Source organism: Herpailurus yagouaroundi, unplaced genomic scaffold, assembly GCF_014898765.1.
Source record: "Herpailurus yagouaroundi ecotype Mexico unplaced genomic scaffold, PumYag 141, whole genome shotgun sequence".
In the NCBI taxonomy this organism is placed as follows: domain Eukaryota; kingdom Metazoa; phylum Chordata; class Mammalia; order Carnivora; family Felidae; genus Herpailurus; species Herpailurus yagouaroundi.
This window is the reverse complement of record NW_024412396.1, coordinates 36841791-36861965: the sequence shown is the minus strand read 5'-3', so window position 1 is coordinate 36861965 and position 20175 is coordinate 36841791. Positions and strand designations below refer to the sequence as shown.

General features: G+C 38.3%; 2 protein-coding genes across 6 annotated transcripts in view; one reads left to right on the top strand and one right to left on the bottom strand.

Annotated features, from left to right (window-relative positions):
- Positions 1-3348, bottom strand: part of SLC38A6 (solute carrier family 38 member 6) — a 76648-nt gene extending 73300 nt beyond the window's left edge. For 4 of the 5 annotated variants that reach the window (XM_040477325.1, XM_040477326.1, XM_040477328.1 and 1 more), the window contains exons 1-2: positions 3126-3348; positions 1864-1994 (exon numbers count right to left, since the gene is read on the bottom strand). In XM_040477325.1, the coding sequence (XP_040333259.1) occupies positions 1864-1994; positions 3126-3230 (236 nt within the window). In that variant the 5' untranslated portion in view covers positions 3231-3348. Of the gene's footprint in view, positions 1-1863; positions 1995-3037; positions 3057-3125 lie in introns of those variants that run through there. The other variant, XM_040477329.1, reaches the window with a different exon arrangement.
- Positions 3349-3497: 149 nt separating this feature from the next.
- On the top strand, positions 3498-13883 carry TRMT5 (tRNA methyltransferase 5). Its single transcript, XM_040477330.1, has 5 exons — positions 3498-3607; positions 4662-5317; positions 7938-8062; positions 12231-12885; positions 13240-13883. Exons 2-5 carry the CDS (start codon positions 4828-4830, stop codon positions 13353-13355), a joined length of 1386 nt encoding a protein of 461 aa, XP_040333264.1. The 5' UTR covers positions 3498-3607; positions 4662-4827; the 3' UTR covers positions 13356-13883.
- Positions 13884-20175: the final 6292 nt, after the last annotated feature.

Genomic DNA, 20175 nt, shown 5'->3' with positions numbered 1-20175 from the left:
TAAACACACACGTCCACCAAACCAAACAAATGCAGTTAACACAGTTGATGTGTTCGTGACACAATTTGAAAAGGTGCAGACGATGTAATAATTGGGATTCTTTTACTGAAAGTGGTAAAAGAGACAACATGCATCATTTCGTACTTATTTTCAGGAAGATACTAACAAACAGGCTTCTAGAGAGCTGGCTCTAGGGGAGTACCCCAAAAGTTACTTTTGGCCCACTTAATACTTGTTATTAAGTAGCAAAACTGAGAGGTACACTTGAAGCCTCACAAAATAACAGTCTGGTATCACTAAATGGCAAATGTGATATGATTCAGTGAGGGCACGTTCCGTGGTATACATCTGCATGTAAGACCCTGGAGTACAAGATGTGATTTTTTTCAAAGGGAACCCAAAATAAGTCCTATAATTATGTCTTGCCTAAGATGTCACATACAGTTTTGAAGTTTTAAAACTATGAATGTTTGTTAAGAAACAAGACAAACCAGAGAGAGAGAGAGAGAGAGAGAAATCAAAAATGGACTCTTAATTATAGAAAACAAACTGTTACCAGAGGGGAGGCGGTAGGCATTGGGTGAGACAGGGGATGGGGAAAAAGGAGTATTTTGTTGTGATGAGCACCGGGTGTTGTAAAGGAAGTGTTGAATCACTGCAATATAGTGATAACACTGTATATTAACTGGAAATAAAATAAAAACTCAAAAAATTATGAGGGGCACCCGGCTGTCTCAGTACAACATGCCACTCCTAATCCCCGGGGGGGGGGGGGGTAGTTTAAGCCCTACTTAGGCGTGGATCCTACTTAAAAAAATTTTTTTTATTTAAAAAAAATTATGGGGGTGCCTGGGTGAGTTGAAGCGACCGACTTCAACTCAGGTCATGATTTCATGGTTTGTGACTTCAAGCCCCGTGTCCGGCTCTGTGCTGACAGCTCAGAGCCTGGAGCCCACTTTGGATTCTGTATCTCCCTTTCTCTCTGCTCCTTCCCTGCTCATGCTCTATCTCTCGCCTTCGAAAATAATAAACATTCAAAAAAAATTTTTTTAAGAAAAAAATTATGAAAGTTTGTGCATATATCTCATTATAAAAGGAAGTTGGGTTACCTAAAAGTTGGTTCGCTTATCAAGAAATTCAAAATAAAAGCAGAAAATAAACCTAAATGAGACTATGCATTTTAAATTTCCTGGTAAAATGGGTCTGCTTCTACTGATAAAACAAACTTGCTAAATGCTAAGGATTAGGTCTAGTTCTAAACGATTTCAGTTTAGCAGAGAAACTAACTTGCAAACAAATCATTACAACACATTATAATAACAGAATGAATAGACAAGTACTATGGAAACACAGAAAAGCCAAGAATGTCTCCTATTTTGAGCCAACTGGCATATGAGTTGAGTCTAGATGAAAAGGAATAGGCACAGAACACATGCCTAGACTCAGGGAAATAAGACTACCTAACAGCTGGAGGACAGGAGATGATGGAGAGAAATGAAAAGATTATGTGTTTTCCACTCACAAAATTGTTATTTGTAAGTAATCTGATAGCTGATAAACTTTAATTCACGTTGGCCAACGTGACACAACAACAGCCACTTCTTAATGTTATCATAAACAAGCATGGGTCAAGTTTCCATTTTTAAAAATTAGTCCCACTTTTGGATAAAAAATACAAATTATATAGCATCCCTCCAAACTACAGAGTAGCAATAATATATAAGTAGCAGGAAAATGCTAAACCTCCAGAAATGATTTAACTAGAAATTGTACAACACCAGCTCTGGGGCCTCTTTGCTTCTCAGTGTACTATCAAAATGGGGGGGGGGGGGGGGGAGGGGAGAAATAAAGAAAAAAACTCACCTAAATCCAAGGATGCCAGTATGAGCCATAACATAAGCTAAACCAAGGATGCCACTTCCCATGATGGCATTTGTCAAATTAAACACAGAAAAACCAAATGAAACACCTGGGGATCCCTGTCTGTAAAGTTCCTGCAAGCACACAAATTTAACAGTGTTAAGTGTTTAGATGAAGTTCAGATTTCATCAAGAAATGAATGACAAGTTATGGAGAACTCCTGCAATCCACAGGCACTGTGTGACACTAATTTCTCAAGCAGCACTGGTTTCCTTTTTTCCCTTCCCACCTCCCACTAATGCAGTGCCAGAAAAATCTTGTTTCCTAGGAAGATCATCTCCACCAGTACAGAGGCCAGACAGGCTTCAGGAAAAACCATGACTAACCTTGTGACTGCAAAAGATGAAGATAGGATAGGAATGGGGTGGGACAGAGTCGAGGGAGAGAAGGCCTCAGCTCATGTGATTACTGAAGAAATCCTGAGTCAGCTTGGGGCTCCTGTAGACAATGGTTACTCCCCAATTACTAGGACTGCAAAAGTAATCTCTGTTTATTTAATGAATTCAGTCAGCTCAAATGCAAGGATGGTCGGGAATACCTTGCAATGACGATACAATAAACAGAAGCAATACACGTTGCTCTACCGAGGATACCCCTGAAAACACCCTCTGCCAAAACAGCATTTGTGAGCGAAGTCCTAGAAACTGTTACAGTCCAGGGACTTGAGTTAAAAAGCCGAGGGCCCCCCTTACACAGGTTTGAGGGTCAGGGAAGTGCTATGTACTCATTACCAGGCCACCTCTACTCCTTCACCGCTAAGGAGCTCTGTATGAGGTTTCCAGGCACCCAATGACTAAGTCTAGGGAAGAAAAATCTCGTGACTCTGGCAAAAACCTCACAAGACTGTTGGAGGGAACAGGAAGTCGACAAAGACACTAACAGACAGCACTGAGTTACATAACGGCAGGGCTGCTCCTCCAGTCAGGTCCCCAGCCTCCAAATGGTGCTGCACCTCTTCCACCTGTGCCCGCGCCTTTACTTTCTCTCTAGGGCATGTTACGCTGCAATCACATTCATGCACTCGCTGGGTCTCATCTGCGTCTGGCTCCTGCCTTTGGGCCCCATCCCCCAAGAGTCAGGCTCCAGGTTCTCCCTTCTCCCCGTGCAGCACCCGCACCTCCTTCTTTTCCAGGTCTCATCTGTCAGGCATTTCAGGAAAAAGGCCGGAGGCCTGCAGCACCCAGAAGCTTCCCGAGGAAACTTACGTTGCTTAGCAACGGGCTCAACTCTTCCGCCTCCGCCTCTTCGGACTGCTGGGCCGAGAGGTACCAGCTCCGCTCGGCGTTGCCGATCCCCCAGGGCGCCTCCATGCTGCTCGCTGGCCGACAACCAGGTCCATCTGCGAGCTCCTACCCCAGCCTTCCAGTCAATAGTCGCGCGGGAGGCGGGGCGGGGAGCCCGGCCCTTCCGGGTTCCCGTACCGACCGGGGCGGAGAAGAAAGAAGGGAATCGACGGGCTCTGATGACGCTCGCCCCTCCGTGGCGAACCGTGATGATGTCATCGAGGGCCAGCCCTTCCACGAGCGACTCTCTTCCGAGCTGCACCAGAGCATGAGGTGAGGGGTCTAGACTTGGAGTCAACCGCCGAGCGGCGCCGGGAATTGGGATGGTGACGTTGGTGAAGTGGTGACCGCAGTGCCCCTGATCCGAGAGGCTGAGGGTCAGGTGGTAGTACCCGTCTTCCAAGGTCTGCTCTCCGCCATTCGCTTCTTGGCGCAGGTCGCGAGGTCACCCACCGCCCGGGTGCTGAGCTTGGGCCCTAGTACTGGGTGCGAAGGAATGTGTTTTATCTGTTCAGAAGCTTTCTGATCGAGCCTTTAGCCACATTTTACATGTGGGAAACCGAGACTCCGATTAAGAAATTACAAGATCACGCAGCTGGGGAACTCCTAGACCAAACTTGAACCCTGACTGTGAAGTTTGAGAATTGCTTCACGGGGTTCTGGGGCAGGGTCCTCTCCCCTTCCAATTATTTCTTTGGTATTCTAGAAGGCAAAGTGAATATCTGATACTATTAATGGAATGGACATAGAACTCTGCAAAGCCCTAGTCCTCAAAATACTGAAACCTCAAGTTATAGACAGGACTTGGGGTAGTAAAGCATTAAAGACAAACAACATACCAATCAATATATTAAGAATACAGGCTCTGTAGTCAGTCAGACAGACCTGGTTTTTAATCCCTGCGCAGCCACTTACAGAAACGAGACTGGATGAATTAACCTACTTCTGACCTTTAGTTTGCTCGTTTACAAAATAAAGATGTGATAACCACACACCTGCCAAGATAGATAATGTGTGTAAAGCATGTAGCACAGCCTCTGATGTAATAAGCACCCATAAGTATCCTAGTAAATATTGCCATTGGTAAAGTCATAAATATAATGACCATTTCATTTAGAGATGGATCGTTTAAGTCAAACGTCAGCCTTCCAATCCCAAACTTATTCTGTAGAAAATTGTGGGTGGAGAGGTTCATTGACTGTAGGGAGGCTGATGGGTCACTAAGCCCTTGTCCTGGCAGCAGATGGGTTAAGGTGCAAATTTATTATTTACTACTTTTATAAAAGACAACATATCATGGAAAAGATAGTATACTTCTCACACACCAGTCAGCATTTAGCATGTTATTTAAAACTATAGAATTTAGATTTTTTTATTCTTAACCTGTTGTGAACATGTAAATTTGTAGCTTTCTGTTTTTGTTTTGTTTGTTTTTTTAAAGTGCATCCTTTTTTTTAGGAACTTATGGAGGCAATTTGGATTCTCAAGAATAGTTTTCAAAGTGGAAACCTGTAGAATATCTGAATCAGAATCATTGGCTCAACTTGCTTGGACGTCACAGATACAGAAACTTAGCAGAGCACCTGGTATTTTCTTGCTGGATCAAAGGAGAAGATTCTCCACCATGACTGAAATAGAAACAAACCAGAGAGACTCTGAATTGTTTTCACCACCCTCTAATGTTCGAGGAATGACAAAACTTGATAGAACAGCTTTTAAAAAGACAGTCACCATCCCAGTACTTAAAGTGAGGAAAGAAATAGTCAATAAATTGATGCGATCCCTTAAAAGGGCAGCACTGCAGCGCCCAGGCATAAAACGTGTAATTGAAGATCCAGAAGATGAAGAAAGTAGACTAGTTATGTTGGATCCCTATAAAATATTTACTGATGGTTCCTTTGAGAGAGCAGAACTCAGTATTTTAAAGCAGCTTAATGTCAGTCCACAGATACATAAATATAATTTGGAACTCACTTATGAAAACTTTAAGTCAGAAGAAATCTTGAGAGCTGTGCTCCCTGAAGGTCAAGATGTGACTTCAGGATTTAGCAGAGTTGGACATATTGCCCACCTGAACCTTCGAGATCATCAACTACCTTTCAAGCATTTAATTGGTAGGTGTGTCTTAGTAATAATATTTATGTGCTAGAAAGTAATTAGGTTCTCATTTTAGTTCTTAAAATGACTTTCTTAAATGTCAAATTACAGAAGCAGGACATGTTACCATTTTAATTTTAAGCTGCATCTTGAGCTACATACCCTCTCTTTTGAAAGCCATTTTGGAATACTCTCTCCAGAGTGATAGCAAACTCTAAAAATCAGTTCAGGCTTTTCTGTACACAATATACAAGCATAGATTAAACTCAAATTTTTTGCTTTGGCAGAATTCTTTGGCACCTCGTCATTTGGTACATAGGAGTTATTAGACCCTCAGGACTATGCTGAATTCTAGGTTTCTTAAATTTGAGTGTTTACCATCAAAAGTTCAAGACCCTGTTTATTCATGCTTTGATTCGACTGACTGAGCCTCTTCTATATGTCTGGCACCATACTTTGTTTTTTAGTGCCCTTAGTCATTTAGAAATGATGCTTCTGGGGACACTTGGGTCACTTGTCAGTTGAGCGTCCAACTTCGGCTCAGGTCATGATCTCATGGTTCATGAGTTCAAGCCCCGTGTCAGGCTCTGTGCGGACAGCTCAGAGCCTGGAGTCTGCTTCAGATTCTGTGTCTCCCTCTCTCTGCCCCTCTCTGGCTTGTGCTCCGTCTCTCTCTCTCAATCCCTCTCTCAAAAATAAACATTAAAAAAAAAAAATAATGTTTTTGTATGTTGTATCTCTGTAAGCCCAAGTTTGAGCCTGGGTCCTTTATCCTTTGGGAGAAGAAAGAAGTAGAAGACTAATCAGGATTGCAGTTGTCTTTACACAAATATTTGATGTCCGAGTATTCTCCAGATTTTTTTTTCTTTTTAATTGTAATAGAATAGAGTAATTGTCAGAACTTTTGAGAATTATTTTCACCTTTAACATGTTCTCAGGGCACCTGTGTGGCTCAGTTGTTTGACTGTCCAATTCTTGATTTCAGCTCAGGTCATGATCCCAAAGGTCGTGGGATCAAGCCCTCTGTCAGGTTCCATGCTGAACATGGACCTTGCCTGGGATATTCTCTCTCTCTATTCTCTCTCTTTCTCTCTCTCCCTCTCCCTCTTTCTCTCTCTCTCTACCCCACCCTCCTCTCTCTCTTCCTACCCCTCTGCCCCACTCCCCAGCTTGCTTGCACTCTCATGCTTTAAATAAAATAAAATAAAATGTAGTTCTCAGTATTTTGCATGATTAGGATTTCAGAAATATGCTATTATGCATTTCCTTTGTTTTTACTGATGAAAGGGACTGATAATGCACAACGATAACACAATAAATAATTAAGCAGATCTTTATAATTATGCCTGGTTACAATTGTCAAAGATAAGCTTTGCTATGTATGAGTCATCGCCTGTCAGAACTCAAAACATCCCTTTTGGCATCCCTATTTTATTCAGGGCCCTCCTAGATTAAAAGTGAAGCATTTTCATCCAGTGGTATTTTTAAAGCTTTTGCTATAGACTTTCAGTTTGTTTTTTTTATTTCATTCCTCATTTCAAACTATCATACCTTAAAAATTGACTTCTGATACCTGAAGCAGAACAGGATAAGAATAATGATTGGCTAGAGTCATATTCAAAATCAGGTATCTAATTATCAAAAAGAAATTGGACAAATTCTGGTTATATATCAGCATGTTTGTATTATTGAGCACTTTTTACCAGCTTACAAATCAAGTTATCTTTCTTTATGCAATGACATGACATATAGATTCTTACAATTTTTTTAAGCGCTAACAAAAAAGTAGACTTTAAGTAAAGGGCATCAATATACCATTTCTGGTGTATTTTATTTGTAGCTCTTTCTGCTCTGGCAAATATTTGACAAAAAGAACAATTTAATTAAATGAACATTTTACTTAGATAAGACTAAATAATCTGTTTCTTTTATTTGAAAACTTATTTTACTGGTATGTATTTCCAAAGTGGGGGCATCTTTTTTAAGTACATAGTAAAGCAGACATTTGATTAGGTCAGTGGGAACAGGCTGGTGATTTTAGAGATCATTTGTTGCAATGGTCCTTATACTTTTCCTTTCTGTTCTTTACCTTATGGTCTACTTTTTTGCTTATTGTTGGGTATTGGTCCGTTTGAGATTTAATTTAAAAAAAAAAAAAGGAAAACTATTAGATAGACTGAAACTCCTCAAAAATTTTTCTTTAAAAATGTACCCCTATAGGGTGGCTGGGTGGCTCATTCGGTTGTGTCCAGCTCTTGATTTCAACTCACATCTTCATCTCACACTTCGTGAGTTTGAGCCCTACCTTTGCACTGTTAGTGCAGAGCCTGCTTAGGATTCTCTGCATCTCTCTCTGCCTCTCCTCTGCTCATGCGCACACTAGCTCGCTTACTCTCTCTCTCTCTCTCAAAATAAATAAAAACTTGTGTACCCTTATGTTTTTTTGTCTTTGTATTAGAGGCTGGCAGACATTAATTAACTTTGCTAATCCACTGAATTTTTAGAATTGCATGTCACGATATACACACTAGATGCAACTTTTGTCTATAACCAAAAGAAATACAGTTTATTTCCATTTTATATTTTCAGTTTTATTTTGCAACCGATTGGCAATATTTATGAATTCTCATCTTTCAGGTCAAGTTATGATTGACAAAAATCCAGGAATCACCTCAGCAGTAAATAAAATCAATAACATTGATAATACGTACCGAAATTTCCAAATGGAAGTGCTGTCTGGAGAGGAGAACATGATGACCAAGGTATGGAATATCTTATTGTCTCCTAGGTACAGATTATATCAAGATTAATGTTTAGAACCAGAATAGATGTCAAAGATTAAAAGTATTTATAATAACCCAATATTGATGAGTATGTGAGAATGTGAGCATTTATATATCCTTTTGATGGAAGTGCAAATTTGATACAAATATTCAGGAAGAGTATATGGTAAAAATTGCCATTTTGAATAGGTACCTCCTTTGACCTAGGATTCCATTTACGGGAAGTTATCTCAAGGATATGATTGGAGAAAATTGTAGTGATGTGTATGTACCAGGTTCTACAAAGGAATAGAAACAACCTAAATGTTCATCAGAGAATGATTAAATTTTGGTATAACAACACAATGAAATACCCCATCATTATAGATTACTGAGCTCCACACTTACTAAAATAAATTGCCCAGTGATAGGTTAAGTGACAAAAACACCAGTTGTAGAGTAGTATATATATACATAGCTCCATTTTAACTAAATATGTATGTAAATATGCACATATATCAGAATGTTAACAGTGGGCATATTTTTATTTGATATAGTAGTTACTAGTGACCTTTGTTCTCATTTTTATACTCTTCTACGGAGCACATATTTCTTTTATAAGAAAAACAAAACAAACCTATTTCAAAGAAAAAATATTTTTAATATGTAGGAAGAGGCTCCTGGGGTAAACCACTTTCTCATCCTCTACCCCCAAAATCCTCTGAAGTGCTGGATAATATAAACATTTTTTTGATTTAAAAGTCTTAGATAATTATGTGTTAATATTATGTGAAATTTTGTACCCAAGCTAGGAAATAGGTACATCTCTCCATAACTTCTCTCCATAACTTGATAAAAATTTTAATAACAAAGTCCACTCTTAAGATGTTAGATGTATTTTTGTTGGTTCCAAGTTTTTCTTTAAATACTAGTTAGTGGGGCGCCTGGGTGGCGCAGTCGGTTAAGCGTCCGACTTCAGCCAGGTCACGATCTCGCGGTCCGGGAGTTCGAGCCCCGTGTCGGGCTCTGGGCTGATGGCTCGGAGCCTGGAGCCTGTTTCCAGTTCTGTGTCTCCCTCTCTCTCTGCCCCTTCCCCGTTCATGCTCTGTCTCTCTCTGTCCCAAAAAAATAAATAAACGTTGAAAAAAAAAATTAAAAAAAAAAAATAAATAAATAAATAAATACTAGTTAGTTAACTAATAGGGTAATATTGGTTTCAGGTGTTGAATTTAGTGATTCATCACTTACAGATAACACTCAGTGCTCATCGCAACAAGTGCCCCCCTTAATGCCCATCACCCATTTAGCTCCCACCCCCCCACCTCCCATCCAGCAACCCTCAGTTCTCTATAGTTAAGAGACTTAAGCTCTTATGTTTTGTTTTTTTTTCTTTTTTTTTTTTTTTTTTTGCCTTCCTATATGTTCATCTGTTTTGTTTCTTAAATTCTGTATGAGTGAAATTATATGGTATTTGTCTTTCTCTCGCTGACTTCTTTCTCTTAAACAGGAGTTTATAAAACCCAGGAGAGTTTATGCAAAATAACTATTTTTTAAGATTCTGGGCCACATAGATTTAGGTGAATATTTTAAGTATAAAATTATTTCTCCATAATTTAATTGTAACAGAATATTAAAACACCATTTACTACATACTTACTATTAGGCCTGAGCTAATGTTTTAAATATAACAAATCCTTAGAAGCCCACAAGATAATAGTGGTTATTTTGTTTTGTTTTAAATTTATTTATTGTTTAATTTACATGCAAGTTAGTTAGCATATAGTGCAACAATGATTTCAGGAGTAGATTCTTTAATGCCCCTTACCCATTTAGCCCATCCCCTCTCCCAGAGCCCCTACGGCAACCCTCTGTTTGTTCTCTGTTTAAGAGTCTCTTATGTTTTGTCCCCTCCCTGTCTTTTCGCTTCCCCTCCCTAATGTTCATCTGTTTGGTATCTTAAAGTCTTCATATGAGTGACATCATGTGATATTTGTCTTTTTCTAACTGGCTAATTTCACCAAGCATAATACTCTCCAGCTCCATCCACATAGTTGCAAATGGCAAGATTTCTTTCTTTTTGATTGCCAAGTAATACTCCAGTGTGTGTGTGTACACATATATATACACCACATCTTCTTTATCCATTCATCCATCATGGACATTTGGGTTCTTTCCATACTTTGGCTATTGTCGATAGCGCTGCTATAAACATTGGGGTGCGTGTAACCCTTCGAAACAGCGCATCTGTATCCCTTGGGTAAATATAATGGTGGTTGTTTCTAATATTCTCTTTATGCAGATAAAGTAACAAGGAATGACTGAGCTGGATTTTTGGAGCCAGGCTTCTGACTCCAGAGTCCATGCATGATCTTTCCCTGTATAACGTCCACGGCCTACTGCTTGTGTGTATTGTGTGGGGTCTGATCTGGCGAGTAGGATTTGAATGTGAGTGCTTTGCTGGTATCCATGCTTATCTCAGCATACTGATTGAGTGCTGCTTGTTCTTCATTCGGTACTGCCCTTTAGGGTACTTCCTTCTTCTCAGAGATCTAAAAGTTCTCAGAAACTTCTGTAATTTTTTAAATGGCTTCTGATTGATTTCTTAAGTCAACTGAAGTTTGTTCTTAGGATATATTTTATATTTAACATTTATACCATAAAGTAAATGCAAAAACTCAGTATAATTTCTTTACTACAAACAGAATCACATTTAATTTTAGGAGCTCAAGCAGCATAAGTACTTTCTGTGTCTATTGTGAGTAAAAAGATTCCTGAGAGTGAATCGGGCTGAAAGTAATGTTGAGTGGGTTAGGTTGAAAGACAGTATGAGTAAAATCAAAAGGATACTTAAAGTCTAATTTTTTAAAAGTGGTACTATGCTTCACCTTAAAAAGGGGGAGTAGGAAGGATATTTCAGGAAAAGCATCCCATGACATATTCAGACCTTCCAGGTTATAGATCTAGAGAGTTTTAGTTAGCAGAATAATGAAGGAACATTTCCAACTCTGGAGCCTTAACGTGGCCAGAGCATCTGATGTGGTCGGAAGGAAAACATATTTACACAAATTTGAAAGCAAAATATTCCATGAAGGCAGAATATAGAAGATGTATCTCAGATTCGTAGAACTTAGGAACTTTTCTGGCCTTTTGATTCTTCATCCATTAAAACAAGGGGCTTAAAATGAAGGCTGAGGTCACATTACATGACTGTAATTTTAGTTTTGTTTTCTATTTTCTAACATGCTTATGATCGTTCCCCCCAAAAATGGCACAAAGTCTTAAAATTTTAAATTTCAAGACTTAGCTTCACTAAATATATTTAGTTTAATCCATGAAAACTCAAATTTGGGAAAAGAGAAAGTAGGGGAAGGATTTGTTCTATACACTGGCTAAAATTTGTAGATATGAACCTTGCAAAATCCAAGTAACTGTCTAAAAACATAGTAAAATACCTCAAAATCCAATGTGTACATGGCACGTCTTTTCTTTCCCAAGATTTTTTTTAATGTTTTTTACTTATTTCAAGAGAGAGAACGTGCACACACAAGCTGGGGAAGGGCAGAGAGAGAGGGAGAAAGAGAACCCCAAGCAGGCTTCATGCTGCCAGTGCGGAGCCCAGCGCAGGGCTCGATCTCACGAACCGTGAGGTTGTGACCTGAGCTGAGATCAAGAGTTGGATGCTTAACTGATTGAGCCACACAGGTGCCCCAGTACAAGATACATCTGTCATGCCTCCCCCTTACAAACTGAAAATTAAGGAAGCTTATTTGCTGAGGGGAATGCTGTCTGCAACTTCAGTTAGTCCTCATGAAGATATGTGTTGTATTGTTTCAAATTATAGGTTTATTTCCCTCTCTGTCAGGTGACAAAATAGAGTAGGATTAAGCCAGTCAATTGGCCTGTCTGAAAAATGCCTTATGTGATTTGGGAACCACTTTATGACCGGGTAGAATGAGACGGAGAGTCATTTGGCTTTAAAGAGAGGACTTTTCTTAGGTCAAAGTCTAATGCGGGGTGTTAACTGGCTTCAAGAATAGCATAAACACCAGAATTCTAATTAAAATGCAGTTATTTGCTCCTAAATTTAAATGTGTGGGCATACCCATCCAGTGTCCATGGCTGGAATTTAAAACTAAACAGGTTAACCAAGGTATGATACCTTTTTCAGGTTCGAGAAAACGGCTACACCTATGAATTTGATTTTTCGAAAGTCTATTGGAATCCTCGTCTCTCTACAGAACACAGTCGTATCACAGAACTTCTCAAATCTGGAGATGTGCTATTTGATGTTTTTGCTGGGGTTGGGCCTTTTGCCATTCCAGTAGCAAAGAAAAATTGCACTGTATTTGCTAATGATCTCAATCCTGAATCCCATAAATGGCTATTGCACAATTGTAAATTAAACAAAGTGGACCAAAAGGTGAAAGTCTTTAACTTGGATGGGAAAGACTTCCTTCAAGGACCAGTCAGAGAAGAGTTAATGCAGCAGCTGGGACCACTGTCAAAAGAAAGAAAACACTCTGTGCACATTGTCATGAACTTGCCAGCAAAGGCTATTGAATTTCTCAGTGTTTTCAAATTGCTTTTAGATGGGCCGCCATGTGGCATTGAGCTCCTTCCCATAGTGCACTGTTACAGCTTTTCCAAAGACCCTAATCCTGCTAAGGATGTTCAGCAGCGAGCTGGGGCTGTGTTAGGCATTTCCTTGGAGGCATGCAGTTCAGTTCACCTAGTAAGAAATGTAGCCCCTAACAAGGAAATGTTATGTATCACCTTTCGGATTCCTGCTGCTGTGCTCTACAAGAACCAGACCCTAACTCTAGGTGAGCAATTTCTGGGAAATTAAATGTAAACTATAATACTTTTCATGTAGCTTTTAATATTTATTAAATTTGGAAATAGGTTAAACTAATTCTAGTTAGACATTTCGGTTCAAGATTCTTTGCCACTCAATTGTGACTGGTTTCTTGCAATTTTACGAATTTTAGTATGACATACACACTATTCAGTCTAGCAGAAGGTTATTTCATTATAATAATAAATCTGCAGTCATGTTACTATTTTATGTATACGTTGAGTATTCAGAATCTTTAAAATGCCTATATTGTTTGCTTTTTAAAGGTATTTTCCAATGTTAAGTCTCTTACCTAATAACGGGTTTTTTGGCTTTGTTACAGAGAATCAGGACGACCCACCTCTTAAACGCCAGAAGACAGATAAAGTCTTTTCAGAAGAAAAAACTCAAATTGCTTCAGTCACTTCATTGGAAATGTCTTCTCCATCTCCCCATTAGACCTTTATGTAATAAAATATAATGACTTCATAAAATTTTAGCATTCATTTTAGTACTGAGCACTGATATTTTACCCTTGCTGTTATAAGTTATCAAATTAAAATTTAAATAAGTCTATTTTATCTAAGTGATAATAATTAGATTATCTTATAATCTAAATTATGTCTAATTTTGTATTAGATACATATATTTAAATATTGACTGTCTCCTGGGAAAATAGTTTTTGAAGGTGGGATAATTGCCTGCTAACAATCACTTTGCAGTGATCCCCAGTTGGAGAGTATGCCTAAATTTTATATAAGTACCCCTAAACTAGTAATAAAAAATGAAATTATTTAGATCAGGAATGGTAAACCATGCCTGACAAGCCAAATCCAGCCTACCACCTGTTTTTGTACGGCAAATAAATGACCTGAGAATGGTTCTTATACTAACGGTCGAAAAAGAATTTTAGAAATCTTGTGACATGAAAATTGTATGAAATTTGAATTTCAGTGTCCATAAATACAGTTTTATTGGAATACATCATGCTCGTTTGTTTACATGCTGTCTGTGGCTGCTTTTATGGTATTAAAGCAGAGTTGAGTAGTTTACAACACGGACAGGAAGTGATTCTCCTCAGTTCTTACTGCTGCTCAGCACACGGCACGTCGTAGTGACATGGTTGTACCTCAACAGCATCTTGAATACCATATAAATCACCAAGCTTTAAATACATTATTATTACTAGTGTATAGCCATCCTTTCAAAACAAGAAAACTGGACTTCTAATGTGCTTTGAAGGCACAGTGGAGTGTCAATTATTTTGATAATTAATTAGATAACAAAGAATCTATACCTGAGCTAAAATACAATATATGTTGACATTACCAATAGAAGCATTCATCTAGTATTTCACTCACAGGCAAGCAACTGTCAGAAAAACTAGAAATTTAATCTAGAAATATCTCAAATGAGCAGAACTTCTTCACAAAATAAAAAATGAAAATGAGGGTGCAACTGAAATAAGTCTCTAAGGGACTCTCGTAACCCCATCAAGGAAAGCCATTTACTGATGGCGAGTTAATTGTATTTGAGTGCAGCAGCCAAAGAAATGTATCCAGGGAAAGTAAAATTGTTTGAGATTGTTTGTTGGCCTTTTGGAAAAAACAGTTGCTCAAAAAGTTTGGGACACTGGGAACAAAATCAAGTCAATTAAAAAGGTAAATGAGTCTGATTCTTGATGAGTTGATAGATGTTACTACTACTGCTCAGGTCTTATTTATTTGAGACATCAGTGCTGAGTTTGAAGTTGCTGAAGAATTAAGCTTCTATGAATACTCTGCACGGAACAACTATGGGTGAGTATTTCTAAAGAAGTTGAGAAAACAATTCTTTACAACCTGAAGTGGAATCTGCTATGATGTGTTACACCTGATGGTGGTAAAAGATACGTGAAGTAGAAAAAGACCTGAGCCTGGGTGGCTCAGTCAGTTGTGTCCAACTTGGGCTTAGGTCACGATCTCACAGTTTGAGTTCGAGCCCCGCGTCGGGCTCTGTGCTGATGGCTCAGAGCCTGGAGCCTGCTTCACATTCTGTGTCTCCCTCTCGCTTTGCCTCTCCCCCACTCATGCTCTGTCTCTCTCAAAAATAAACAAACATTTAAAAAAAAAAAAAGACCTAGTTGGGAGAAATATACAGAGCTTGGTAAAACCTGTGGTTATTCACTCCTTTCTTCACCAGCAAGTTCCCTGCAGAAGATATTTGAACCTGCCATGTGTTACTGAACCAGTGGTGTCAATACTAAGTTTCATTTGCTTTCATGGCTCCTAACCACCCTCAAGTCCTTTAATTTTTGTCAGAAATTGAACTTGAATCTGAATCTGGCTTGTTCAACATGAGTTTGGTTTGCTTAGTAATTGTCAAGTTTGATTGCAATTTTTCTTTTTCTTTTAAAAGAAAAAATTTTTTTAACGTTTATTTATTTTTGAGACAGAGAGAGACAGAGCATGAACAGGGGAGGGTCAGAGAGGGAGACACAGAATCTGAAACAGGCTCCGGGCTCTGAGCTGTCAGCACAGAGCCCGACGTGGGGCTTGAACTCACGGACCGTGAGATCATGACCTGAGCCGAAGTTGACCCCTTAAACGACTGAGCCACCCAGGTGCCCCTGATTGCAATTTTTCGAGTTCAAGGTCAAGACTGAAATTTTTCTTAACAAGAGGAACCACTCTTAAACATTATTCTAGAACACTGAATGGCTCTGGAAATTAGCTTTTGCTAATGACTTGATAATATTTCTTAAAGGTTTTAACCTATAAAGCAAACAACTTTAATGTGAAACTGCGGTAGTCATTTCAACAGACATTTGAATCACAGTACCTTTTGTTCCACATTTCTCATGCTGTCAAAAACTAAAACAAGAAACAAGATTTCCACTTTCAAATTAGCAGTAGAGATATTTTCTGTGTTCAGCATTTTTTCAGACCTTGGCAAAAATGCAAAGGAAATTTACATATTTCAAAATCTATTTACCATAATTGAGCTTCTATCTAATGTTCAATTGGAAGTGATTAATGTGCTATGTAATGACATGCTAAAAGGCAGGTATCAAGGGAAGAATCTAATAGAGTTCTACAAATGCCTTCCAAGTGATGAATATACCCAATTAAAATTGTATGCTTCTGGATTGGTGCCAGTATTTGGTAGTATGTATCTATGTAAAAAAAGACATTTTTAAATCTCGTCACAGATAACTATATAACAGGTAATCATTTACAACTGATTTTGATAGGAAATATTTAGAACCCCAATTAAAGGAACAAGGAGCTCTTCTTGAGCTACAATGTAATTAGACACACTCAATTATATTTTGAATTTTGTTCATTAAAAACAGTGTGCTAACTTATTTTATCACAAAGCCTAAAATATTTACTGTCTGGCCTTACAGAAAGGTTTGAGGACCACTCATCTAAATCACTGATTACAAACTCAGATACCTTCAGAAGCAAGTAGGTAATATAAACAGGTGAAAGCGATAAATGGTAAAAAGTGTAGCAAAGTAATGAATTAGAGCCCTCATCCCTTATCTAAAGGCACTGAAAATTGATTCTGAAAATCAACCAAAACTATCCTCTGCAAGACCTTGGGGGTTAATTCAGTTTGGGACTTCTAATTTTCTTCCCTCCCCTCCAAATGAGGAGTGTGTAGGTCATGGGTCAGTATGCTTCCTGTTATGAACCAGATAGTATTTTAGGCTTTGCAAGCCATAAGGTCTGTGTTGCTGCTCAACTCCATCATAGTAGTACCCCAGGGCAGCCATGGACAATACATGCACTATATGCCAAAACAACTTTCATTTATGGACAGTGAAATCTGAATTTTTTATGCTTTTTACTTGTTAAAAAGTATGTATTTTGGCTTTTTTCAACCTTAAGAAATGTAGACAATTCTAGCTCATGGAACATACAGAAACAGGCACCAGCTGGATTTGGCCAGGGGTCCATAGTTGGCCCTCTGCTCTAGGTGAAGAGAATTTTAATTTGCAAGTAGGAATGGGATTTTTTTTTTCCTAGTATTGTACATTGACATACTAGGTTGTAAATACTAATTATGGGTACAAATGATGTTCTTATTCATACATGTAAAGTGGTAAGATTCTTGCCTCTATTTAGTCACCCCTTAGACAAAATATGCAGTATATAATTGTAAAGGAAATGGAATCCTTAAAAGCCTCTATTAACATTTTAACCCCTCCCCCCTTTTCCCTCAGAGTGGATAAGTGAATGTACAATTATTTCATTATTTAAATTTAGGCCCATCCTAAAGTTTTTTTTTAATTTTTTTTTCAACGTTTATTTATTTTTGGGACAGAGAGAGACAGAGGATGAATGGGGGAGGGGCAGAGAGAGAGGGAGACACAGAATCGGAAACAGGCTCCAGGCTCTGGGCCATCAGCTCAGAGCCCGACGCGGGGCTCGAACTCACGGACCGCGAGATCGTGACCTAGCTGAAGTCGGACGCTTAACCGACTGCGCCACCCAGGCGCCCCCCCCATCCTAAAGTTTTTAATGGGATACCTGGTAACTGAACTCTTGATGTCCACTAGAAAATGACAGGTGGAAAGCTCAGTAGATCCATCTTTTTAAAATTTTTCCCCCACATTTATTTATTTTTGAGAGAAAGAGAGAGCATGAGTGAGGGAGGGGCAGTAAGAGAGAGAGACAGAATCGGAAACAGGCTCCATGCTCCGAACTGTCAGCACAGAGCCCAACACGGGGCTTGAACTCACAAACTGAGATCATGACCTGAGCCGAAGTTGGACACTTAACTGACAGCCACCCAGATGCCCATACAATTGTTCAACTTTGTTAGCTTTTTGACAAGTTTTTCTGCCACCTTAATTGGATTTTGAAATGATCACCTGACCACCAGTTGACAGCCTAAAGATAACATCTAAGAGAATTAGATCAAATATTTATTGAATGAAATTAAATACTAATAGTGCATCCCGACCATGATGTAAACCATATTCAATACCATTAATATCTGCTTTCCAAAGGAAGGTAGTTAATAGTCAAATCATGTTCTACATAATGAATTTCTCCCAAGGATATAAACAAGGTTATTAAGTTGATGTCATTTATATACCATAAAATAACTAGACACTTCATCTTTAAAACTTCCTGGAAGTCTTAGGAAGTTTGACTACTCAAACTTGATTCTACACAGCTGTTGTTTATAAGCTTGGCAGTTTGACAGTCATCTCTGGAGCATGGACTTCTGACCACTTGGGTTCAAATCCACTGTGCTACTTTTAAGTTGTATTGACCTTTGGCAAGTTAGTTAACCTCCCTATGCCTTGGCTTCTCCATATGTTAAAATGGGTACAATAATACTAGCAGTGTAAAGACTAGATGATAATACACAGTGCATGAAATGCAGTGCTTGGGGCATAGGTATCGCTCAGTAGTTGCTAGCTATTGTTTCTGTGCTAGTGTTGTACAATGTTAAAAGACTTAATTCATGTAGAAGAAAGATTTGTACAGCATTTTGTCTCTGAAAGAGGAAATCACTAGGAAGATAGGGGATAACCTCATTAATTCAGAATATTTGTTATTTAGTGAATTGTCAATAAGTTACCTTTCACCGTTCCCTTTGATCTAATAGGGTTAGTTAGCAACTTCTTATTTGGCCTATTGAACAAGGTATGGCAATAGTAAGGGCAAAATATTTACAAATATATAAAGGTTTTGGAATTCAATTTATTTGCCAAATCAGATGCAGGCAATTTCTACAATAAGGTAGGTTTGAAAAAAGTTTTGAAAGCCTTTGAACTGTTCTATTAATTAGTTCATTTAAATACATTATACAAGGCACTAAGAACAAGTAATAGTGTTTCTTTTGTGAAGACTGGATACTGTAATTTGGCAGCTGAGTACAGCAAAGCCTTAACCGTAAGCCCAATGTTCTCACTATTCTTTGAACAGATTTATAGACTGTACTTAAAACCCTAATCCTCATTTGGAGAATGCTGATAGATATGAAAAACAGGATGCAGCCTGATAGAGTATAGATAGGAATAGACTTTAAAAAAAGGTTTCAATTCTAGCTTTTTATTAACTTGTTTATATTATCTTAGCCTACTCAATTATTTGATGCCTTGGTTTTCTGTTATCAAAGATAGTTAGAACTACAGTTGACCCTTGAACAACACAGGAGTTGGGGCACTGTTACCCAGCCCCTGATACACACATTGGAAAATCCACATATAACTTCTGACTCCCCCCAAAACTTAACTATTAATAGCCTACTGTTGACCAGAAGCCATAACAAACATAACAGTCAATTATACATATTTTGTATATGTTTTATACACTATATTCTTACAATAAAGTAAGCTTAGAGAAAAGAAAATGTTAAGAAAATCATAAGGAAGAAAAAATACTTTTACAGTACTGTACAAAAAAAATCCACATATAAGTGGATCCATATAGTTTAAACTTCTTCCAGGGTCTATTTTAAAGATAAAGATATACCTCTAAAATTAATATTTTGACCTGCTTAGTCAAATAAGATGGAGTTGTTACATAAGGATATTCCACCCTAATGTAACCACAAATCTTGTTTCACATAACTTTCCTCCCATGAAATTAACATCTGTTGTGATGGACATTTGATAGGAAATCCCTTAATTTCCTTGAGAAAGTATGTCCCGTACCCAGTGGTCTATGTAACAGACTCGTGTAAGGTTGAGATGCTACAAATATCCGTCCTGTCCACATCCAACTCTAAGCAAAATCCTGGGTATACCAAAAGCCTTTGAAGTTTCAACAGAAACTATATCAGAGTCTGCAATTTACTCTGGGAAATTTCATTTCAAATGTATCCATTCCAGTCTCCAAGGTTTCATCATAAAATGAGCTCACATTTGAAGTGAAAGGTGCCATTTAGGTATTAAATTTTATTAACTTATTTCTTTGAATTTGTCATTAAAGCAGGTTAATACTCTCATCTGGTTTATCCTAAGTGTGGCTCACAGCTGGGAACTATAATACCTTGATCGAGGTTGTCTCACTTTCCACTGCTCAAAACAGGCACTGAGTCCTTAAAATTGAGAGAACGGCATTATCATAGGTCAAGTTTTACTTGCCACAACCTGCTGGTAGAAGGAAATATATCCACTTGTCTGGACTAGTATTAAGAACATTGGGGGAGGGGGGAAGGAACATTTTATGAGAAGAAATAATAGACTTGGATATTAACACTAAATGTCGTATTCAAAATGGCATTTTAAAATGTGTTCAAGTAAAACACTGTAATAAGAGAAAAACCACAAAAC

Excerpts from the sequence above, each read along its gene's own strand:
- TRMT5 (XM_040477330.1), top strand. The coding sequence starts at position 4,828 with ATGACTGAAATAGAAACAAACCAGAGAGACTCTGAATTGTTTTCACCA. Across the intron at positions 5,318-7,937 it reads ACCTTTCAAGCATTTAATTG|GTCAAGTTATGATTGACAAA; the intron begins GTAGGTGTGTCT and ends CTCATCTTTCAG. Across the intron at positions 12,886-13,239 it reads GAACCAGACCCTAACTCTAG|AGAATCAGGACGACCCACCT; the intron begins GTGAGCAATTTC and ends GCTTTGTTACAG.